At 41.3% G+C, this 21,946-nt stretch overlaps 1 protein-coding gene across 2 annotated transcripts in view; it reads left to right on the plus strand.

Annotated features, from left to right (window-relative positions):
• The window catches only part of srgap3 (SLIT-ROBO Rho GTPase activating protein 3), a 44,839-nt gene that overhangs the window by 11,057 nt on the left and 11,836 nt on the right, over positions 1–21,946 (plus strand). For both annotated transcript variants that reach the window (XM_028405962.1, XM_028405963.1), the window contains exons 2-10: positions 1,193–1,388; positions 7,450–7,612; positions 11,122–11,184; positions 16,221–16,406; positions 17,758–17,886; positions 20,213–20,434; positions 20,526–20,627; positions 21,367–21,564; positions 21,760–21,844. In XM_028405962.1, the coding sequence (XP_028261763.1) occupies positions 1,193–1,388; positions 7,450–7,612; positions 11,122–11,184; positions 16,221–16,406; positions 17,758–17,886; positions 20,213–20,434; positions 20,526–20,627; positions 21,367–21,564; positions 21,760–21,844 (1,344 nt within the window). The remainder of the gene's footprint in view (positions 1–1,192; positions 1,389–7,449; positions 7,613–11,121; positions 11,185–16,220; positions 16,407–17,757; positions 17,887–20,212; positions 20,435–20,525; positions 20,628–21,366; positions 21,565–21,759; positions 21,845–21,946) is intronic.

The raw sequence follows: 21,946 nt of genomic DNA on the forward strand, positions 1-21,946 counted from the left end.
AGAGCGAGAGGGAGGCCCCTGGTTAAAGGGGAGGCTGTGACAATGGTTAACCACAGAGTGAAGCATGCTGCTTGGGGCCGAGGCCAGGCGGCACGACTTCACAAAGGCTCCCCCGCACAACATTACTAGCCGTCAGAGCCAGCTTGTATCCACGAGGAGGGCTTGGCTAACCAAATTACACCCTCAGCAGCATGAAAACACAGTGTGTGTCACTGCTGTGGGTTCACCATTCACTTCGGCAGTTCGGCGTATGTGTCACTGACCATTCCATAAACAAAAAGCAAAAAACAATAAAAATACATTTTGATTAGAGGAAATGGAGAAAATGAAATTCTGTAGTACATAAAAAGATTGATTTTTCTGGTTAATTTAAAGAATTTTGTAGATCTCACAAATAACAATAAAAGCAAACATGGTGTCGAAACCACTGTGCACTAATGTTAAATGTATTTTTATCCGTCAGTAGATTATCTGTAATCTGAGCTGATCATACACTTTATTGGTTTCCTAATAAAGGATGCACATGAGTTCAAGAGGTTTCCTTCCTCTTTTGAAGTGACACCACATATCCTGTTTACGGCAGCTCCTTCCACAGCATTGCATTTTTGTTCTACAGAACATGCCTGTGTCTGTTCCTGAGTCAAGGCATCATTGCTGCTGATGACAGCACTACAAAGAGGAATCAAGTTTCGCTCGTGGCTCCCACGGGCGTGAAGGATCTATAGTCTCCCCAGCTGAAATGTTACTCTGTTGTCAAATAGGACAGAGAGAGTGCTCTTATGAGAGGTTGTACAGACAGGTCATGCTGCTGGCTTGGCATGGATCTTAAGTGTTCATAATTGCTTGCAGCCAGTCTTTATCTTGCCCCAGATCTTGAGTGTTCTCCGCATCGTTCAGTTTGAATGTTGATAGCGGTATGGCGATTTTCCATTTTAACCATAAGGTTGACAGTTCAATCCTAAACTCCCAGTGGTTGCACTAGTATGTGTATGCATACATGACATGTTGAGGACTCAAGGACTTCACATAGTTCCCTTGAATACAGACAATGAAACAGGGCTAAAACTAGGCATGATATAATGAACCAACTATTTAAGCTGTAAAAAAAGGGCTAAATAATAGACCCATAAAAAGTAATGACTTAAGTTTGCATGTAAACATTGACTCATGCTGTTTTTGTTTTGATTGACAGAGATCCGTAACCAGCTGGTGGAGCAGTTCAAATGCTTGGAACAGCAGTCGGAGTCTCGTATCCAACTGCTGCAAGACCTGCAGGAGTTTTTCCGCCGCAAAGCAGAGATTGAACTGGAATACTCCCGCAGCTTGGAGAAACTTGCTGAGAGGTTCTCATCCAAGATCCGAAGCTCCAGAGAACACCAGCAGTTTAAGTGAGTGTTTCTTCCTGCAGACTGTAAATTCATGCATGCATTAATTGCCTGTGCATAGAGGGGTTGTGTGTTATTGTTGACAGAATCCCGTTTGTGGTCTTTTTGTTCCCATTCACTCAGGTTCAAAATATATGCTACTGACTTATACTGACTTGACATCTTTATGACATCTTCAAAAGTCAAATGGTTCCTGCATGAAAATGAGGACACAGTTCATTAAAGAAATTAGACTACTGTTGAGGGTTGGACATTACATTTTTAATGCACTCTTGGTGTTTTAATTTAGCACTAAACCTTATAGAATAAACCTTTGATGTAAGCCTTATGCTTGATTATGTTTTAAAACTCATTCATTAGGTACAGTTGTGGCAGACTTTCCACAAGCCAATGAATACAATTTGCATAAATATGGAGGTCAACATTAAATGTAATTTATTCCAGATGACAACTAACTGCGAGCAAAGATAACTTCTGTTTACTGTTAAGTAAGTAAGCAAGAAACATAAACCCAATAAAAGGCCAAAAGAAACAACAAGACACAAAAAGGTCACTGAATGCCATTAGATCAAAATCAGCCCACCCGTAGCTTTGACCCATTTAGATCTGCCGCTCTAAAAATACTTTAATGTATGCCTTCTGAAGAAACGTGGCATCGTCTGCTCAGAAATCACCACTCACACATTGGTACATGACTCACGCGGGGCATGAAATTGAGCTCCGCCGCTCCCAAAATCAAGCACCTCAGGCGAGCAGGCAGGCTTAGTTCGGGCTGGTAACAGAAGCAGTAACCCATCTGTGATCAGGCAGCACATCTCGGACATAAATCTGCACCAGCATATACCTCTGATGCTGGCAGACAGAAACTGCATTCCTAACATTTATATATGTATATATTCTGATCTGCTGATATCAGAAATGAATAATGACACAGCTGTTGCTATTTTACTGCATCATTATCTAGTTTTTAATTGTCTGTAAGTAACTTAGTGTTGTGTTTTTATATATTATTAATCAAAGTGAGTCAAAGTAAAGTGTGAGTGGTGTTTAATATTACCGATCAGCTGATCTTGGTAGCTGTCACATAAAAGTCTAATAATTCCCTTGATTTGTTTCTCTCTGGAGAAGTTTGACCCTGACATGTCAGCTGAGTGGGTGTCATTTATTTTTTTATAAATTTGTTCAGTTTTTTTCAGAGAGAAATAATTTGTTCAGAGAGAAATACTTCAACATTTGTATTTAAGCAGACAAGGTCATGCAGAAATGTGTATATATGCACATGGACTGTATGTAGGAGAGCCGTGTTTGTGTGAGGAGGAGGGTTTGACTGGATAATCGAGTCCATCTGTGGTAGAGGAGGCATGTTTTACTCTGACGAAAGACTTGGCTGACAGTAGACAGAACTGTGCTGCTGCTGCTGCTGCGGCTTAATCTTTGAACTGTACAGCTGATCTGATCCACACAGCAAAGGACAGGTGTCAGAAAAATGCAATTAATCTCTGTGACGCATGTTCTATCTACATCTTTCACTGCCAAGATCAGGGTGGATAGCAAAAGACACACATACACGCAGACTTATAGTGGAGTGACGTCTACAGGAGGAAGATCACAACAATTGATCTGGTCTAGTTTTAAGCCGTGTGCTTGTGTCTGAACAACAGTGTTAGACTCTCCAGGCTGTGTGTGACTGAGCTTCTTCAGCTTTTGACAAATAAAAATGCAGAAGTACAATTCTTTAAATGTTTATTTGTGTCTGCGTCCAAATATGGGTCAATCTGCAAAATACCCCAATGTTAAAATGCCTATATTTACAGCATACGTACATATGTTTAGCTTGGTACAGAAATCTGTCTTCATAGATAATTTCTCTTTTTATCAACAATTCCCCACCCATACATTGTGTGGCTGTCTGCCTTAGCTCCACTCCCCTATACCTTTCTGCCTATTTTGATATAATCCAAGAATCAGGTTTAATCAGGCATTGTAAGACAGTGACAGCAGCTGCAGTCACCTTCACTGAGCCTAAAAACCACTCTTTAGGAAAATGAGTGACTTCACAGGTTTTCCTCCATGAAAACACAGAACAGTTGAACATTATGCACTGCCAAGCTCAAGTAGCAGACAAAAGGGAAGTGTGGGTGGGACACTGCTGACCGTATTTTACATGTATAGAGGCTGTAGTAATTGTTTTTTGTTTGTACCACACATTTTTGCATTTTGTATCAAATACAGTCACATTAAAAGATCATCCAAAATTTTTTTAAGCTACAAAAAGGTTAATGACATTATGTCTCCGTGTGCTGTGAACTTCTGGACTGCCGGCGGGGAACCACAAATCCTGGTAATCAGCTATGACACGCCCTTTACTGAGGCTTTCCAACCACTTCAGTGTATTTAAGTTAATGGCAAGACACCTAAACACTAAATGGGCAAGAACAACACTTGTGTTTGTCCAATAAAAACTCTTTGTTGGCTTAAGGCCCAAACATGCAGCATGTACCATCAAAGGCCAAGGATTACACAGTGTGGTTTTGACTCAGACCTTATCAACACCACACACTACTGTAAATGTGTCTGTCTGTTATTGTACACATTGCTCTGCATAAGCAGCCTTGTGTGTGAGTAATTAAACTGTTATGTTTTCGAGGAACTTGAAAACAGAGCCACCAAGTAAGAGTCACCCTGACCAGGATGGGCGTCCATGTGTCCTGGATCTTTGCCGGCAGTCTGCTAGCTGAACCCTTCCAGTGCAGATTCATTAGCGAGCTGAATGCCACAGTGATTTACTGCTACTGCAGCTACAGCTACACCGCAGCAACCCAACCAGGGGATCATTTTGCTCCTTCACTTTACCTCATTTGCCACAGTGAAAAGAAACTGTGAGGGAATACTGAGGTGCTGCAGAGAGCTTTCTGAATCTTACAGGCCCCTGAGTGGTAACAGCTGACTCGTTTTTAATTATGGAGCTGAGATTTCTGGGTACTACCATGAATGGTTTTAATAATGTAACAATTTAAGGTGGATTGATATCGAATAAAAAGGCAACTCATGCAGTACTGATATGGAGAACAACCTGTCTGAAAGAGATAAGACAGGGCTCATGGTGTTCAAATTGCTGTGTGTGTTGTGCACTTTATTATAATCTAATTTGACTGGATGAAGCATGGTGCTGTCAAATGCTTTAATGGCACATAGAAACCAAGCATACATCTGTGGCTTTCTCCCCATTTAGTGTACCTGTTGTTGACGTATGGCTGCTTGCTGGTGGTGTGAGGGGCAAGTGGTGAAAGGTTGAACTATTTCTCTCAATGCTTGGTTTATGTGAGTCAATACTCTCCTCTTGTCAGGTTGACAAGTCCAGCTGGTGGCAGTCAGCATTATACCACATCAATAGATTATAGCTGATTTTTCCAGATCTTGTCTCCTCTTTCACTGACGCCGCACCATACTCTGCCCTGCCCTGGCAGTGTATCTGTGCAGCTGTGCATTATCAAATGTTGGCAGCGTTTCTCCTCTTTTAAAAAAAACTGCTAAATGATGTAAATCAGCAGTGCAGCATATTGGAGCCCTGCTTGAAAATGGGGGCAAAACGAATTTAAATGGCAAAGCTAGCATGTGCCCACGTGCCCCTTGTCTTTTGAAAGTGTTTGGCTCTTTCTCCTTTTCCTTAGCTGTTTCATTGATAAGCAGCAGGCAGGCAGTGTGGAGAGGATTAAAGGCCTTCACAGAGCAGAGTCCTGGTTTGATAAATACACACTTCCTTCTGGAAATCCTGGCTCAGACGCATCAGAGGCTTTGGGTGATTAGATGGTGGCATTCAGTGCAACCATGACTAAAGCATGAGCACTCTTCTATACAATGCTGACTTGTTCATGGTATGCACATTATGGAGACAGCTTGCTATCAGTTTATCCTTGAATCAAAGGATTAGTACAATATTCTCCAACTCCTTTTTTGTTTCTTTCCCACCACATTCGCTTCCACTGTGTCTTGTCTGTATGTATTTGCCTTAGGGACAGTAAAGGAGAGAAGAAATTGTAAAAAGTGTGTAGACAGTCAGACAGTGCTTTGCAGGATGGGATGGATGTAATAGGATGCCAGAAAGCTGCACTCCACTCTCCTCCTCCTCTTCCTTCTCACTTCTCTAGAGACTCTCAGAGCTCATCGTTTGCCTTCTTTTGCATGTTAATGATATCCTGGGTATAAATACTGAGGGCACTGAGCCATCCAAAACCAAACCTTTTGAAGCCCCGAGGATTAATTGACCTGCAGTTCTCAACTGACATTCATCCCTTTTACAGGAAATCAGTGAATAAAGGCGGGTACAGGAGTATGGAGGAATGCATTTAGCTGTGTGTCTTTTATGACAGAAAGGTCTGTGTAGAAGAGCCATATAGAAAGGATAGTGCCCCAGTGCCATAAAACATGCCAAGGAGCTACATTTAGTACTCCCAGAGATGCGGCTGGTACAAAGGCCTAATTACCGACCTTCTGCTCCTAATTCCTGTGAAATGAGGGCAGCAGCAAGGGAAAAAGTGATCTTGTGTCCTTTGTCTCATTCACTTTCTTGTCTGTACCCTTCCATTTTCAGACCAAATTGTCTTTCCTTCAAAGTCTTCTTAAGTGATTTGCAAACATGTTTTTGCTAACTGCAGATATTTTTAAGGCATTCAGTAACTTCAAAACCTGCAAATCACATCCTAATAATTTTTATGACTCTTCAGCTGAATTAAACATGTATTAATCTGCAGCAGAAAGGGGCTTTAGTATTTTGCCGAGGACCACAGGTCCACAAGCACGTTCAATTGTCAGAGGAGGGCATGGATTTATGTTTGTGGATAAAGTACAGTGCTTGGCAGGAAAGCTGAGGAGGTTAAAAGGGGGTACTAAAAATGGGAGTCTGGTTGTGCTTAGGGATGAGATGAAGCATCTCTGGCCACTTTCAGGGATTAGTAGAGAGTAGAGGTGCTTGTTCCCTAAACCTCTCAACCACAAACAGCAATTATACACAGCAGAGCTGCATCCCTTACAGGCAGATAGGTCAGTCAAGCAGAACTGGTACAAAATGAGAGATGGTGAGACGGAAGAAAGAGGCCATCCCAGTGGAGTGAAGGAGAATGTGGTCTACATCAGGTCTATTAGTGTAAGTCCTTATTGTCCTCTGCACATGAGTTCATATCATTACTATACAACACATTAATGGCCAGTTTAATTATTTTATTACTTTTTGATTGTACGTAAATGTGGTTTAGATTGATGGCTAGCTTATCTGAATTACCCTGACATTTTATTTTATACTTATTATAAATTAAGTGACTCTCAGACAAAGTTCATTGCAGGACACCATGTAACAGTGAAGAAGCAGCAAATGAAGCGATATGAGGATGATGTTTGTAGCCTGTCAGACTGTTATAAGTGCATTCAAGGGGCAGATTTAAGTAAACAAATAATGGTGAAAGCACTCTGGAGTTGCCACATCTCATCTTCATTAGATGTGATTAGCATTATGGAAGCTTTCTGAAGGGAAGGTCTTTGATGTTGGTGCTGCTCATCCCTTTCTCCTCCACACTGAAACCCAATCCCCCCACCCTGCTCTGGTCCTCTCCCTCCACTACTCTCATTTCCCTCCTCTCTGCTCTGGGTTGGTTGATTGATTAATGCTCAGATATGATCCAGACAAAGGGTATGGGTTTGAAGGGATTGTGTGTGTGTGTGTGTCTGTCTGCTTCAGTGTTTGTGTCTTTCTATTTAAAAGCACCCGAGGCAGAGACAGTTTAAACTGATTATACAGCAATCAGAGCACCGGATCATTATGGTCACCAGCATTATATATACAACCAGCAGAACCTTTACTAGCCATTGCATTATTTGGAGGGGTTTGAAAAGGCAGAAAGGAAGTAATGTAATTTGGGGGCAGGGGTGGGGAGGCTAATGTCTGGTTTATACGTGCAAAAACATGCAGTAAGTCATTCACCAGAACTTGTTAGATCACTGCCTGTGTATGACTGGGCTCTGTTAAATGTTCCAACTGTGTTATATTCTTCTATTTTTCTTCTTATTTCAGGAAGGACCAGCACTTGCTGTCCTCAGTGAACTGCTGGTATTTGGTGCTGAACCAGACAAGACGGGAGAGCCGTGACCATGCTACCCTCAGTGACATCTACACCAACAATGTTATCGTCCGCTTGGCCCAGATCAGTGAGGACATCATTCGCCTCTTCAAAAAGGTCAGTGAGATGATCGCCACTTTTTATTTGCTGCATAGCTTTGTTTTCATTTATTTTCATGCATTGCCATGCCTTGCTCTTACTGTATGGCACAGGTTAAAGCAGCTGAAATGAAAACCCCTGCACACATTTCAGTAAGGCTCTTATATGTATAAACTGATGGTAGGCAAAAGAAGTATGGAGTTGTGTGTCAGGCACATATGGTGTTGGTAAGGTGTATCAGTTTTGTCTGGCCTACAGAGCAGTAAAAGCAGCTTGGGGAAATGAAGCTCAGACCTCCTGGCCAAAGGCTCTACAGCCCCTACTGATGTGAGGCACGTCTGGCTCACTGTCAGCACATAGCAGGGATGACTGAGGTCTTATCCAAACATCACAGCCCAGTTTTCACCTTGCAGGTCTTCCTGTAGGTGAGCTCCACACTGCCTACCAGGCTCCATTCAGATGTCTCTGTGTGTGTGTGTGTGTGTGTGTGTACCTGTTAAACTGTGCCAGAGCTAAAAAGGCTAAGAAACACTCCATCCTTTTTAAGTCAGGTGCCCTCAGGTAGCTTTTTCCACATTTGAAAGTATGAATGGATGGCTCTGCTGCTTTCAGTTGGCAGGCACATTTGAAGGTTATGAATAAATAATGCTGAATAAATAATTTATTAAAAATAATACCATGGAGTCTGAATACAATTAAAAATGCGAAAGTGAATTATTCTTGGTTAACTGTAGAACCAGTGTCATTCCAAGGGACACAATGTAGTACACTATGTACTTACTAACAGTGTGTAGTGTTGTTGGTCCAAATCCAACATAGTTGCACACAACATTTGATCAGCTCCCGAGCTAATGCTAGCTGCTGCACATCGAGCTAGCAATTCCTTTCACACTGCTAAAATCAATAAACATGCTGACAATGAAAGTGGAAAATTTACTTGGCTCAGAGACCTTTGCATCTCTGCAGGTGGACAAAACAAGAAAATTAAGAAAATTTCTACCTCAACACACACACTACAGCAACAACACAGGCACATACTGAAATGCTGTAACTACCACAAACAACAAAACAGTTCCCAGAGAACCCCAACGGTTATTCAAATTGGCATGCTAATACGAAGATCAAGACACCAGGATTCTGGCCTGTGGTGTTGTGTTGTTGTGAGTCTGCCATGAAGCACAGCAGAATATTTTCTGAGCACACAGGCCAAGCATTTAGACGCACAGGTCATTCTTGGACGGTATATGCCATAAAATGCCCTTCGGTGAGGCACCTGTGCTCCACTGCTGTATGCGTGTAACCATATGAACAAATAATAAAGATTCCTCTTTGGTGTGTCACATCTCTGACGACGTTTGTCACTCTGTGTTCAGAACAAATCCTGAATAATGTCATTACATTAGGTGTGGCCGGCCATATTTCTGCCTGCAGTCTATCTAAGCACTCAGACAATTAATGATGAAGTGAAGGCATTAACAAACTACAGTGGGTTTAAATCTTCTCCTTTGTGCTTTCTGTAGTGTGGAGATTTTATACATTGTACACTGTACGTTAGCTATTACAGTGTGTTGCATCACAGTTGTTCACAGGCTGAATGAACCCTCCCTGCTCCCTCAAAGCCTCTGCAGTACATGCTGCAGTCGGCCTCACTTCAGAGCTGCTGGTGCATACAGATGCCATTCACCAGCTGCTGGAGCCCTCTGAGGATATATTCCATTTATCACGTTGACTCTACCGCTCGCCTGAGTGGGACTTAATGCTCACACAGATAAAAACAAAGCAAAAAAAGTCCCTTCGGTACTACTATTTCATAATCCTCATTTAAGGAGAACTGTTGAAACAGGATGTTGTTTTAAGATTTTTTCTTCTTGGATGATTAATTTAGTTTCTGACTCATCAGCAGCAAGGTTTTTCAGGCAGTAATTAGAGAACAGGGTGTGGACAAAAAGGTTACCTTTTATCTCTCAATGAATCTCCCTGTTGATGTGTGTGTACTTGTGTTACTCATCTTTTTTGTACAGATGCATTATGGAGCACTCCCTCCCATGTTTAGATAAAAAAACCATCCCATAATGAAATTCATTAAAAACACTGTCAGGTCGGAACTAGAAGGGTTAGTGTATAAACAAGTAGTTATGCTTTGTGTTATCCTAAGTCTCCAGAAAGCTAATGTCAGTATAATGTCCTTTGGAGTGTGTGTGCATGAGTATACCTCTGATCAGTTACTCTAGCTGAAGCCGCAGCTCAACCCCTCCTTCCTGTATTGATCTGAAAGAAAACGATACTTCTTTCAAATGTGAAATGACCAATATGCACCTTGCTGAGTCATTATTTTGCACCAAGCACAGAAGGAATGAGTCAGCGATTTATGCTGGTAAAATGTGTACAACAAGAAAATGTGCTCAGGGGTTCACACCTAACTGACAAATATCAGTGTTTAGTGGCAATTTACACTTAATGAAAAATATGCTTCACAACAAACACATTTGTGCAATATAACATAAAATATACAGTATAGGCTTTTTTCCATCAAAAGGTTGAAGCAAGGCAGCTGGACTTGTAGAGTTTTCTTGAAGACGTTTTAGCTGCTTGGAGCCTCACTTCAACCTTTTGAGTGAATATAACCTGGATGACTGAGAATCCTTATCAACATTAAAGTATGGGTCACTGACTGAAACGTAAGACATGAAGTGTTTATTTACTTTTATCTAAGATGATTTGTTTTGAATGTCTTCACATCCAAATTCAGATGTGTTGATTCCCATCCAACAATATTAATGCATCTGTGTTTAACAGAAACCCAGCAGGTTCTTCCAGCAGATATCATTAAGGTGGTACAGTCTTCTGCTCTTCTGTTATTGTACTGATGTTCAATTTTCTGCTCTTCTCTTTCAAACTTCCTGTTAGAAGAGGTGTTGTTTCTGTTTGTTGAATGTGTGAGGCCATTAAGCAGAGATATCCTGCTGCTGTTGGTGTGATTTGTCACTTCCACATTTTCAAATAAAGTCTTTCTGCCTCTCTTAAACACAGACAGATGTTACATTCACTCCTGTCCTTCGGGTCCCGTCTGTCCAATGTTGTTCAACACACAGTGTGACATGTTGTGTGGCATGATGACTGAGAAAATCACATTACATTTTGTAAGACTAACTATACTCTGTTTCCTGTCTTTACCATTGACACATATCACACATACACAGACACTTCACAGATGTACAAACGAGGACTTCACAAAAGTGCAATGTGCAATAATCACAGGAAATGAGAATGTGCCCTTTATATTTCTACACTATGTGGTAGGTGATGTGACTGCTTTCCTAATATGTTGCGCTTATTTATATTGTTCTGGATTAGTTCTGTCCACTTTGTGGTTGCCATCCATCCAGTACTAAGACATTTCTCCATAACGCTCCAAAAGTCACAGTGTTAGCATCATCGGCTATCGAGTTTGTTCCATCAGGTCACTGCTGACGGCTCAAACATCATTTGTTTTCTCAGCCATGTCCCTGCTCCTCGCTGTTTTTCAGAGCAAAGAGATTGGGATCCAGATGCACGAGGAGCTGGTGAAGGTGACGAATGAACTCTACACTGTAAGTAATAGAGTGTGTCTCCTACAGATCGATCTCTCACACCTTATCCCATCACCCTGCTCATCCAATATTCTTTTTTCTCTCTCTGTCTTCCTGACATTTTATTTCATGTGCTTATTTTTGTTTTATTTCCTTTCATTCTTTCCTCTTTTTGTTCTTTCTTCCTCAACTTATTGAGACCTAAACCTTTTGTCTCGCCACTTTCTTTCTGTTCTTTTAAAGCATCAGAGAAGGAAGCACATTTCTCATTGTTAGGTTTGAACTTAGTTACACTGTCATTATTATACCAAGACTGACAACAGTTTACACACAAAAAATAGCAGTGATGCCTAGAAATTCCTTTCTTCTTGATTGGTTTAGATGTTATCCAGGGCCGTTGTGCATTGAGTTGTCTGACTAATGAACTTAATGAACTCTTTAGTTTGTCTCATACCTGTTTAGGACCAATAGGTTGATGGTGATTGATTATAAGAATGCTACATTTCTCTTTAAACCCCACATGTTCTGGGCTCGATTCACATCCATGCGTGGTGGCTCTCCCAGTTTTGGTCCCGCAGCTTCAGGACTGTGACGCTCCTGCCATCTTTCACCGGACTGTATAGTTTGTCAGAATGCCTTTGTGCAGAGCAGAGAGGCGTTTCAGGACAAATGAGAAGCAGATTACATAATGTGAATCTTGTTTCCACAACAATGGTGTCACTCATTCATTTTAGGTCACCTGTTCCAGCTCAGCTGCTTTATTGTATTTTAATGCCTTCACTTTGTTGTGGAAATGCAGCTTGACCAGTTTCTCTACAGAAACTGTAGTTTAATCACGTGCTTCTCTGAAAAGCAGATATTTTTCTCCCTGCCTCCCTGCAGCCCCATTTCTTTGCCTTAATAAGCATCTCTCGGGTATCCTGCAGCTGTAGTCCATATGTTTTAATATGAAAAGGTAAATGGCTTTATTGATGGATGTTTCCTGCTATGGCTTCACCCTCATAATAGCCTGTATAAGTATTTCATTGTGTTTGTGAATATTTGGACTAAAATATAAATGCCATTTGCCATTTTGACAGTATTAATGAAGGCAGTAGGGAAACTAACAGTTTCTTTCTGTGTTGTTTTAACACCACTATTACACCTAATTATGATAAATGTGTCTAACAGTGGTGTATTGACAACCTTATCGCCACCTTGTCTAAGAATAATATACTTAGTTTTTTTCCTGTAAATGCTAACAGAGCTAAGTGGTTAATAAATAAAGGATATTCTGCAGGAGACTTTGCTTAAATCATATATTTTTGTAGGATATTGAATTTATTATTCTTTAGTAAAATGTCTTTTCCAGTCAAACATTACACATGAATCCTCCAGATGTCCCAGTTTTCCAGTAGCACCTAAATGCAGCGTGCTTCTGTGGATCTGTGCACCACTAAAACAGTAAAAAAAATATGTGCATACATATTAAGCAACCTGTGTTTAAATGCCATGAAGTTGGAAGGAAAAAACTCTACGCAAACTATGAACATTTTTATTGCGATTTTCCTATTTGTGGATAAACATTGGTGGCCATTAGGGTCATCAGGGTTAGGAGCACACTGGTGCTTCTGGTGCATTGATGCTCTTATTGAGGAAGGCTCGGTTTCCAAAACTGGAAAAGTTCCAAGCAACTTCAGCAGTCTTCTGCCCCCTGAGGTGAAACAGGAGTGATGGCAGAGCTGCCTTTACATGACTTATTCATCTGTGCTGTGTAATGAGAGTCAAAATACCAAAGGGCAGCTTGGCAAGCTTCTCTGATCGAGCCATCTGTAGATTTGGACAGAACAGAGAGTGTTATCAGAGGCCTGGTATCGTCACAAGTCCTCATCAAGTGCATAAATGTTAATCTGTCTGTAAAGGCTAGTTGTTATAGCTTTTCATTAGTGTATGCATGTCAGACATTTTCAGGTTAGTGTCAGTGTATTTCAGCTTCACTGTAGCATTCATTTAACCATATGTGAGTTTTACCCATTCTCCCCATTCTGGCTGCAGATGGTCCCTTCTCTCATGCTCTACTTGGCTTTAACAGCGGTCTGTCTGAAAATTAAAAATCCAAATGTTGACGTAAAGCCTCAATTTTTCTACATTTGAGAAAGGTTGTGGGCGTTGTGTGAATCTTCACAGCTTAGGTGGGAAATTAAATACTGCAGCAACACAAATATGTCCTCCTATAAAATGAATCATTTAATGCTACATACATTTTCACACTTACTAATTGTTTTCTCACTCCATTTACCTAGCATAATGACTGTGCTTGGAAAGTATGTTCGGCTTTTGGGCCCTTTTTTCCTGTCTTCAATGACTTTGTGTTTCTTATTCTCAGCAAAGGCAGATAAGTGTTGTCATCATTTATTGCTTGTGTAACTCTCCCATTGTTATTTTATTGTGAAGCTAATTAAGAGCAGTACAGTTTTCTTTTTTAACATCACAAGCTCTGCAGAGACAGGCTTTAAAGTTTACAACCTGTCTGATTTTCTGATTTCGCCTCTTGATGCCTTGCAGGCAACAGTAATGGTGTGTGTGTTGGAGGGGGAGAACAAGTTGTGGGTTATGACTGGACCCTTGTTAGTATTTTATTGTACAGAAATGGCTAAATCAATAGTGTGACCACATGGTGATTGCCTTATGGTGTTTTCACTGGCTGCCAACAAAACAAATTTTTCTAAGACAAAACTGTGAAATCCTATCTGGATCTGTGCTTGGTGCGAGTTAAGACAGTGATGTGACTGAAGTCTGAAGATATTGTTTAAAAATATGATGCTGCAGAAGAAGTACAGCTTTGTTAATAACAAGATGAGAAATGGCCCGGATGTCCAAAGACATCAAGGTGAAAGCAACAAGGCTTAGCTTCTTAGCTTCTTCTTCGTATTAATTTCCTGCCTCACAGACTTAATATCCCCACTGGGATCAATATAGCTTATCTTATCTTTGTGATCCACCACCTTGTGTCTGATGTCTACTCTTCAGTCGCACACACAGTTATTCTTTTGTTAACAACAACAACACTGATTCTGACACTCTGTCTCAGATCAGGCTGCTGCTGTCATTCATTGATTTGTAATGTCATTGTTTAGTTTTTTTTCCAGAAATATTTGCTGAAAATATATAATATTTAAAATAGGTTCTCTGTTAATCAGGTAGTAATTCCAAGTGTTTTCCTGGTGGATAAGAAAGACCTCTAAGACCTCTAAGAAATTAAATATAATAAGAATAATATTAGAGGTCTTATCCACCGGGAAAACATTCATCAAATGTTTAATATGACCATTTTTTACATAGCTTTGGATTCTGTGTTACAGCTCTTCGCAAAATTTGTAAGATTAAGAGATCAGTAGTTCCGACTCTTCTTGAATATTTGGACCCAGCACAGTTACAGGCGAGTTCTGTGTTAGTGATAACAGCAAGAAGTCATTTCAGTAGTTAGAGGCTTCATCCAATCACCTGCTGCTGCACCACCTGGTATTTTAAGAAGGAGGTCAAGTAATGATGGATTATTGATTAATAGGGATGATATACAGAAAATGATCCCAGCTGGATTGATGTTGATGAGTACATACTTCAGCCATGTCCCTTTATTGTTTAGCAACTCTGTTCAGGAGTAAAATAACCCGGAGTTGTTGTCAGAGAACTCCACGAGCTGAAGTATTGCTGTAAATCTCTTTACGTCTTTAGCTGCAGGTCCTGTAGTCAGATTGGTAAATGTTAACTTGAAATTTAGCACATTTGCAGAGGAACGTTTCTGACTGCCTCAGGAGGAACATGGTGTTAGTCTAGATTCTAGTTTCTCCACATCAAGGTCTAGCTTCATCAGAACAGACTGAGAATAGATTTTATTTTCAGGTGTTTGCCTCTCAGCTCTTAACACTTATTAAGTTATTTTAAGAGTTTCTGTACGGCCTAGAAAGGAGTAGCAGTCGTATTTATTCCTGGGCAGAGCGAGGAATAAATTGAGCCTCCTCAAGTGGCACCAGTGCTAAATATTACTATCAAAGGGTTGGAGGTCGAAGGAAGATTGATAGTTGTGAGCAAACATGTGATTTTGATGAGCAGCTCTCGTGCAGATGAAAGGATCCCTACTGCTTAAGTGCAGTGCCCAGTGAGCATTGCTTGCTTGATCACAGGAAACAAATAAATTACTGTTTATGTTGACTGTCTAACATCCTGAGGTGCTCATAGAAAATCGTGAATGTTTATGATGTTCGAAGATGCTGCTCACATCTGGCCGTTCCTTTACGAGGCTTTAGCCTTGGCCTCCAGGAGGAGTGGCTCACAACAAGCATCTGGGACGAGTTATGAAAGATGAAGGGTGCTTCTGTCTTGTCTAACGAGGGTTTTCTGTTAGTACAGTCTTGTCATCACCATGTTGGACGATAGTGGGGGGGATCAAGATCAAAGAGAAAAGGTGCTGCAGAACACACAGAAAACAAAACTGTCACTCTGCTTCTCAAAAGGGCTGGAAAGGAAAAGGGCTGAGGTAATGAGGAGTTACTGTAAAAATGATGTGGAGTTCAGGAAGCCTACAGTGAGTAGTAGGAGGAGGAGGAGGGAGATGATCTAGAGAACTGACAGCCACAAGCAAACCACAGACATCCCCGGGCCCCTGGATCCACTTAACATATTCCACATGTAGTGACATCTGTGTTACTGCTGTATCGACGCCCAGAACTGATCCTCATGGCCACCATGAAAACACTTTCATCATACCAGGTTTTAGAAAGAGAAGACAAGAAGATGGACTCTTCTCATCTTCTCGTTGAGGTCAAAAGCAACATGCATGTCTGTGGTGTGGTTTTAAAGACACTTGTATCTATTCAAAAATAAAATAAAACTATATTACAGTAATATAGTAATGAAAGCAATATTCACTTCCATAGTTGATACATTTTTACTATTCACAGCAATGCCTACTCACACATATGTGCCACCAAAAAATGCTAATAAAAGCTTTGTATTATAGGTTCCATACAGTAATCCTTGGTGGCAGTGAAACAGTCTATTTTTTCCTCCACTTACAGGTGATGAAAACTTACCACATGTACCACACTGAGAGCATCAGCGCAGAGAGCAAGCTAAAAGATGCTGAGAAGCAGGAGGAGAAGCAGTTCAGCAAATCTGGAGATCTTAACGTTAACCTCCTCCGTCATGAGGACCGCCAACCGAGGCGCAGCTCTGTCAGGAAAATTGAGAAGATGAAAGAGAAGGTAATGCTGAAAAATCCTGAATTAACAGTGAAGCATGTAGACATTATGCAGTTGTTTGTCACTGGTTCATGTTCATCTAGTGTTACACTTCCAGGTTTGTGGCATATATCTTATTAGAAACACTGGAGTTCTGTAAATGGAGAACCAGCATTGCTATCTGGGTTCACATGAACACTATGAGAGAAGGAGATGCTGGTGGACAGACAGCACTGTATGAAGTCAGAAACCCCCTGGAGCTTGCTGTAGGTCTGCAGCCAGACACAAACAGCATGGTTTTCAGCCAGAACTCCCTTCCCATCTTATGCAGATTTTTTAGTTTGTGAAAAGTCTTCTCTGCCAGCAGTTTCAGCGTGGCAGTCTCTGGAGCACACTGTACTTCAGATGGTGCTTCTTCTGGAATTTCTTCATGCAAATGAAACTCCCATTATCTCTCAGGTACAAGAAATCAAAAGACTGTCAGTACGACTGTGTTTTTCCCTCCTCAGGCACGGCATCCTCAGAGATGCTGTTTGGCCTGGGAGCCACACACTATTTATAACACAGCACGGCGAGGAATATTCCTCTCCTTCCCTGTGCCTCGTTTCTGAGCTTTCGTCTCATTATTTTGCCCGCAAACAGGTTGGAAGAGAAGGGAAGGAAAGTTAATCTCTTTTCCTCTAACACAGCGGTACAATTTGCATCATAATTGCTTTGTGAAATTGGAAATGAAATGTCCATGTATTGTGAAATGTACAGCAATTCAAACAATGGTTAATAGTCCCTGCTTTAGAAGTGTGTGTTTTTGTTGTACTTCAAACAGCAGTAATGTTTTTCTGAGTTGTCTCTGAATCATTGTGGTGCTGAAAATGGGGAGCCTCCTTTGTCAGTACTGTAAGATAATTTTTTTGAATCACATAATGTCTTGTGCCACAGAAAGACTACTATATGTGCCAACTTTATTAACTTTGCCATTATGCTAATAAAAAAACAGTCAAATCATTAGCCTGTATGCTGCTTTTGAAGTCACTGTGCAACATCTATGACATAAAACCAGTGCATAACACATGGGTGTGATGCTAAGCTAACTAGCTCTAGCTATAGATTTTAGTGTGCAAGCACTGGCAAGCAGTTAAATACTTAATATGTGTTTGCGATTAATTTTAACTAAATGCCTGTCTGTGTTATTTAACACATCACTGTCTGGAGGCAGCTTCTCTAGAGCCTGCTTATCCAAACCTTTGCTGCCGTCTCTACCTGTCTAACGATCCCAAAGCTGCACCTGCCTGAGCAGACACCCCAGCCCGCCTACTGCTTGATTTGCCTGCAATGATGCGTTCTCCTTCATCTGCTCTGTCTCTTCTCTCCCCTCCAGAGGCAAGCCAAGTATTCAGAGAATAAGCTGAAATGCACAAAGGCTCGGAACGACTATTTGTTGAACCTGGCAGCAACAAATGCAGTGGTGGCGAAATATTACATCCATGACGTCTCTGATATGATTGATGTAAGTATGCGCTAGGCACATGATGTGTTTGTTTACAGTCTCTCAGCTGGGATTTCTGATGTTGATTTAACTCTGCAGCACTGTCACTTTTCTCACCATCTGTTCCTGTGTCTCCTTCAGCCTGCTTGTTTTCAAGCTGCTCTGCCGACCCCAGTAAATGTATTTGCCATTATTTTTTCTCAGCATTAATTCCTGCATAACACACTGATAGGCTGGTGATTGACTGCTGCTGACATGACAATTAGTTTAGCAATGCTCTGCACTTCCACACAGTTACAGAAGGACATGTCTGATGGATGATTTTAAGGGACTCCATCAGTGTTCACAGAATGATCTCTGCTCTGTCTTTCGGCCTGCCTCTTCCTCCATCTTGTTCTCACAGTTTCTGTTGATGCTGCTTTTGGGTGCTTAGCTGGTATGAACACAGTGTGTCCTTGTAACTGTCTGCCCCTTAACTGTCACCAAGTAAAAAAATCATAGGAAGGATAAACACAGAGATATTCTCTTCTGTCTGTCCTGCTGTGTGCTCTTATTTCATATGTACCTTTTGTGACACTTTGTTTTCTTCAGACACAAATGTAAAGCAGTTCCTTCATTACTTGTTAATATCCTGGATTTTATACTAAACTAAAGCAGTAGCACTGCTGGGATGTGCCAGGGCCAGTGTTTAAAAGGATCACTTTGTTTAGCAAACCATTAAGGGTTGGAAGTGGGTTGAGGTCAGCTGGTGAGCAGAGGCTCTGCTTTGTTTATACAGGCATGAATACAGTTAATGTGGTTGGCACTGGTCTCCCAGCCCTGGGTGACCTGCTACCAGTCACTGCAGAAAACAGACGATGATTAAGAAGCCTTTATTAAGCAAATATGAAAACAAATGTATCTATTCCCTTTATACATCCACACACACAGCTCCCTCTCCAGGGGAATGAAGCTTTGTGTTTCCATCCTAATTGCTTTGGCATTCAACATTGCATTGTTATGTTTAGTTTCTTCCACTTTTATTTCATTTGCACAGAGGAAAATTGTCTTTTCACTGGTTTGTTTTTTCCATTTTTTTTCCAGAAATAATTTTCCTTACGTTAACTGACATTTAATGGCACCTGTAGTTGCTTAGTATGTGTTTACAAAGGCAAGTTATGGAGCATCTACATAGACATAGACATAGAAAAGGGCCCCCCATGTCATATTTTTACTTGAGGCCAGATCACCATACGGCACTGCTTTAACCATGTTGATAGATGCACATTTTTCAGGTCAGTGATGATAAGGCACCATCTCAGTGACATTTCTATAATACGGTGACTTGTGGCTAAACCTGTGCCAGACTATATGCAGTGCGATGGTGGTGTTAGTAGATTTTATGGCGTCTCTGTCTGAAAACTGGACGGCCCATGTCCTCCTAGCTGCTTGACTGCTTGTTTGTCTGCCACAAGCAGGCAGGAGGAGGAAGAAAAAGAAAAAGGCTTTGGTTGCCATGTCAGAGACACAACCCACCACACATCAAGCCAGACATTCCACGCAGCAGGCAGTGAGCTTTGTCTGTGAGCATCAGGAATTTCAAAGTGGTGAAGTGTGAAGTTTGCTCAGTGGTAAAAATCCTATAGTATATCTTTAATGAGGAAGATGACTTGCACTTTAGCTTCCTCAGTTCCCTGCACCCGCGGCAGATTTATGAACATGTCCCCTCTGTTTGCATGTTTAAAAAGAGGGTAATTTACTCCCTTTAGTCTTTGGTCTACTGAGCCACTTTGACTGAGTGGTGCAATGAGGCTAGTGCACAAAGTAGAGAGATGCTACTTCCTCAGTGCTAAACACTGCTAAAGAGCGTTTACTTACGTGATTTACAGAGCTGTCAGTTGCCTCAAGCTCCCTCTAAACCTCCTCACCACCATCTCCTCTACTTAATTAGGTTACCTCATCCAGCTCTGCGTGATAAGGCTCTGTAATTATCCCTGGTGTCCTACTGTGCTACCTCCTATAATTCTGTGAACTTCTACTTCTATTTTCGAAAAGGTAACCTGTAGCAGGATATAATTTGGGATTTAGTCCATTAAATGGGTCGGAACATGCTGAAAAGTGCTCCGACTAATAGGATGCCATCTGAATTTTCCATTTTGACATTATTATTATTACCTGATAAATGTATAATTGATTTGTTAAATAAATAAAGAAGCAAGTTTCCAATTCCACAGTGGAATGTGGATGACCGTGAAGCCTTTTTGCTTTTGAATAAATAACTAGGATAATATTCCTCTGATCTCTAATTTGCCAATCCAGTTACTACCACACTGTTTTAGGTTTAATGTCTTATATTTTCTCTCCACAGTGCTGTGACCTGGGCTACCATGCCAGCTTGGCACGCACCTTTAGGACTTACTTATCTGCTGAGTACAACTTGGAGACATCACGCCATGAGGGACTGGATATCATCGAGAATGCAGTGGACAACCTGGACTCCCGCAGTGACAAGCACAAGATCATGGATATGCATAACCAGGTGTTCTGCCCTCCAATGCGCTTTGAATACCTGCCACACATGGGAGATGAGGTCCGAGCCTTTGGATGCTGCAGTTTTCTTGAAAGATTTGTCTTCTTAAAGTAACTCCAGATTGATTTGTTTTACTCCTCGGCCTCCTCAGGTGTGCCAGGTCAGCGCCCAGCAGCCGGTCCAGACTGAACTCCTGATGCGCTACCACCAACTGCAGTCTCGTTTAGCAACTCTAAAGATTGAGAATGAAGAGGTGAAGATTTATGATCTCTGTGTGTCCAGCACCATCCCAACCCCCTTTCTCTTCAGAAAGTCCCATCTCATTTTCCCCAGAGCCATCACACCATAGAAGGGCAAAACACCAGGCAGGAGGGCCACATCACCATCTGTTCTCATTGCAATTACTCTCCAGTGACCCCTGCTCAGCAGGATCTGGGAATATATTTAGATTGTCACAGTGCCAATGTGTTTTTTTAACGAACTCATATATAAAATTGTGTGTTTTGTGATAAAGAGGGCTTTCATTAAGAGCTTAAGACACAAAGGTGCAAATGGAGGTGAAAATAACCAGGGTCTGTAAACTTGCAAGTGACAGTGGCTCCGTCTCTTCCCTGTCTCACTGCATTCAGGAGGATAATGGATGAGCCAGGCCATTACTGGAAATGAGCTGATCAATCTCAGTCCTAAACAAAAAACCTTCTTTGGTAATTCTGTGAACATTTTGTATCTTTGCCAGATACGCTTCATTTTCATGTCCTACTCTGATGTAAACCTTAACTGCAGGCTGCCTCTCGGCTCATATTGTGATCAGTTATTGTTCAGTAGTCAATACATCATGAATATAAATATGAAGGACTGTAAATAGCTCACTCCTGGCTTTGAAATTATCATCAGGTACTTCAAGGTTTGATAGAACAAATAGAATTGATCCTAATGATACTGAAAAAATGTGATGCTGTATTCATCATAATCTTTCCTCTTCGTCTGTGCAGGTGAGGAAGACCTTGGATGCCACCATGCAAACACTGCAGGACATGCTGACAGTGGAAGACTTTGATGTATCAGATGCCTTTCAGCATAGCCGCTCCACTGAATCCATTAAGTCTGTGGCCTCCGAGTCCTACATGAGCAAGCTGAATGTGGCCAAGAGGAGGTCGAACCAGCAGGAGACGGAAACATTCTACTTTTCGGTGAGTTCATGTTGACTGTGTGGTTCCAAACTGAAAAGCCTTGCACACATTTTTCCACATGCTCCAAAAACAGAAATTAAATTACAACAAATTGCATTTATGCTGATTTGAGCAGCACTGAATTGTTTGACTAGGCTTGTGTTACACTGGATTAGTGCTCCCTTATCTCATTACGACCTTCATCTCTCTGTATAGAAATTCAAGGAGTATCTGAACGGCAGTAACCTCATCATTAAACTGCAGGCCAAGCATGACTTGCTGAAGCAGACGCTGGGGGAAGGTGAGGAGCTGTCTCTCTTGACTTGACTTTAAATGGTGTGAGTGTTTTGTCCTGTAATAATGACCCACACAATCCTCTTATAGCTCTACTTGCTTTGAGGGT

The sequence above is a fragment of the Parambassis ranga genome, chromosome 5 (assembly GCF_900634625.1).
Source record: "Parambassis ranga chromosome 5, fParRan2.1, whole genome shotgun sequence".
Classification (NCBI taxonomy): Eukaryota; Metazoa; Chordata; class Actinopteri; family Ambassidae; genus Parambassis; species Parambassis ranga.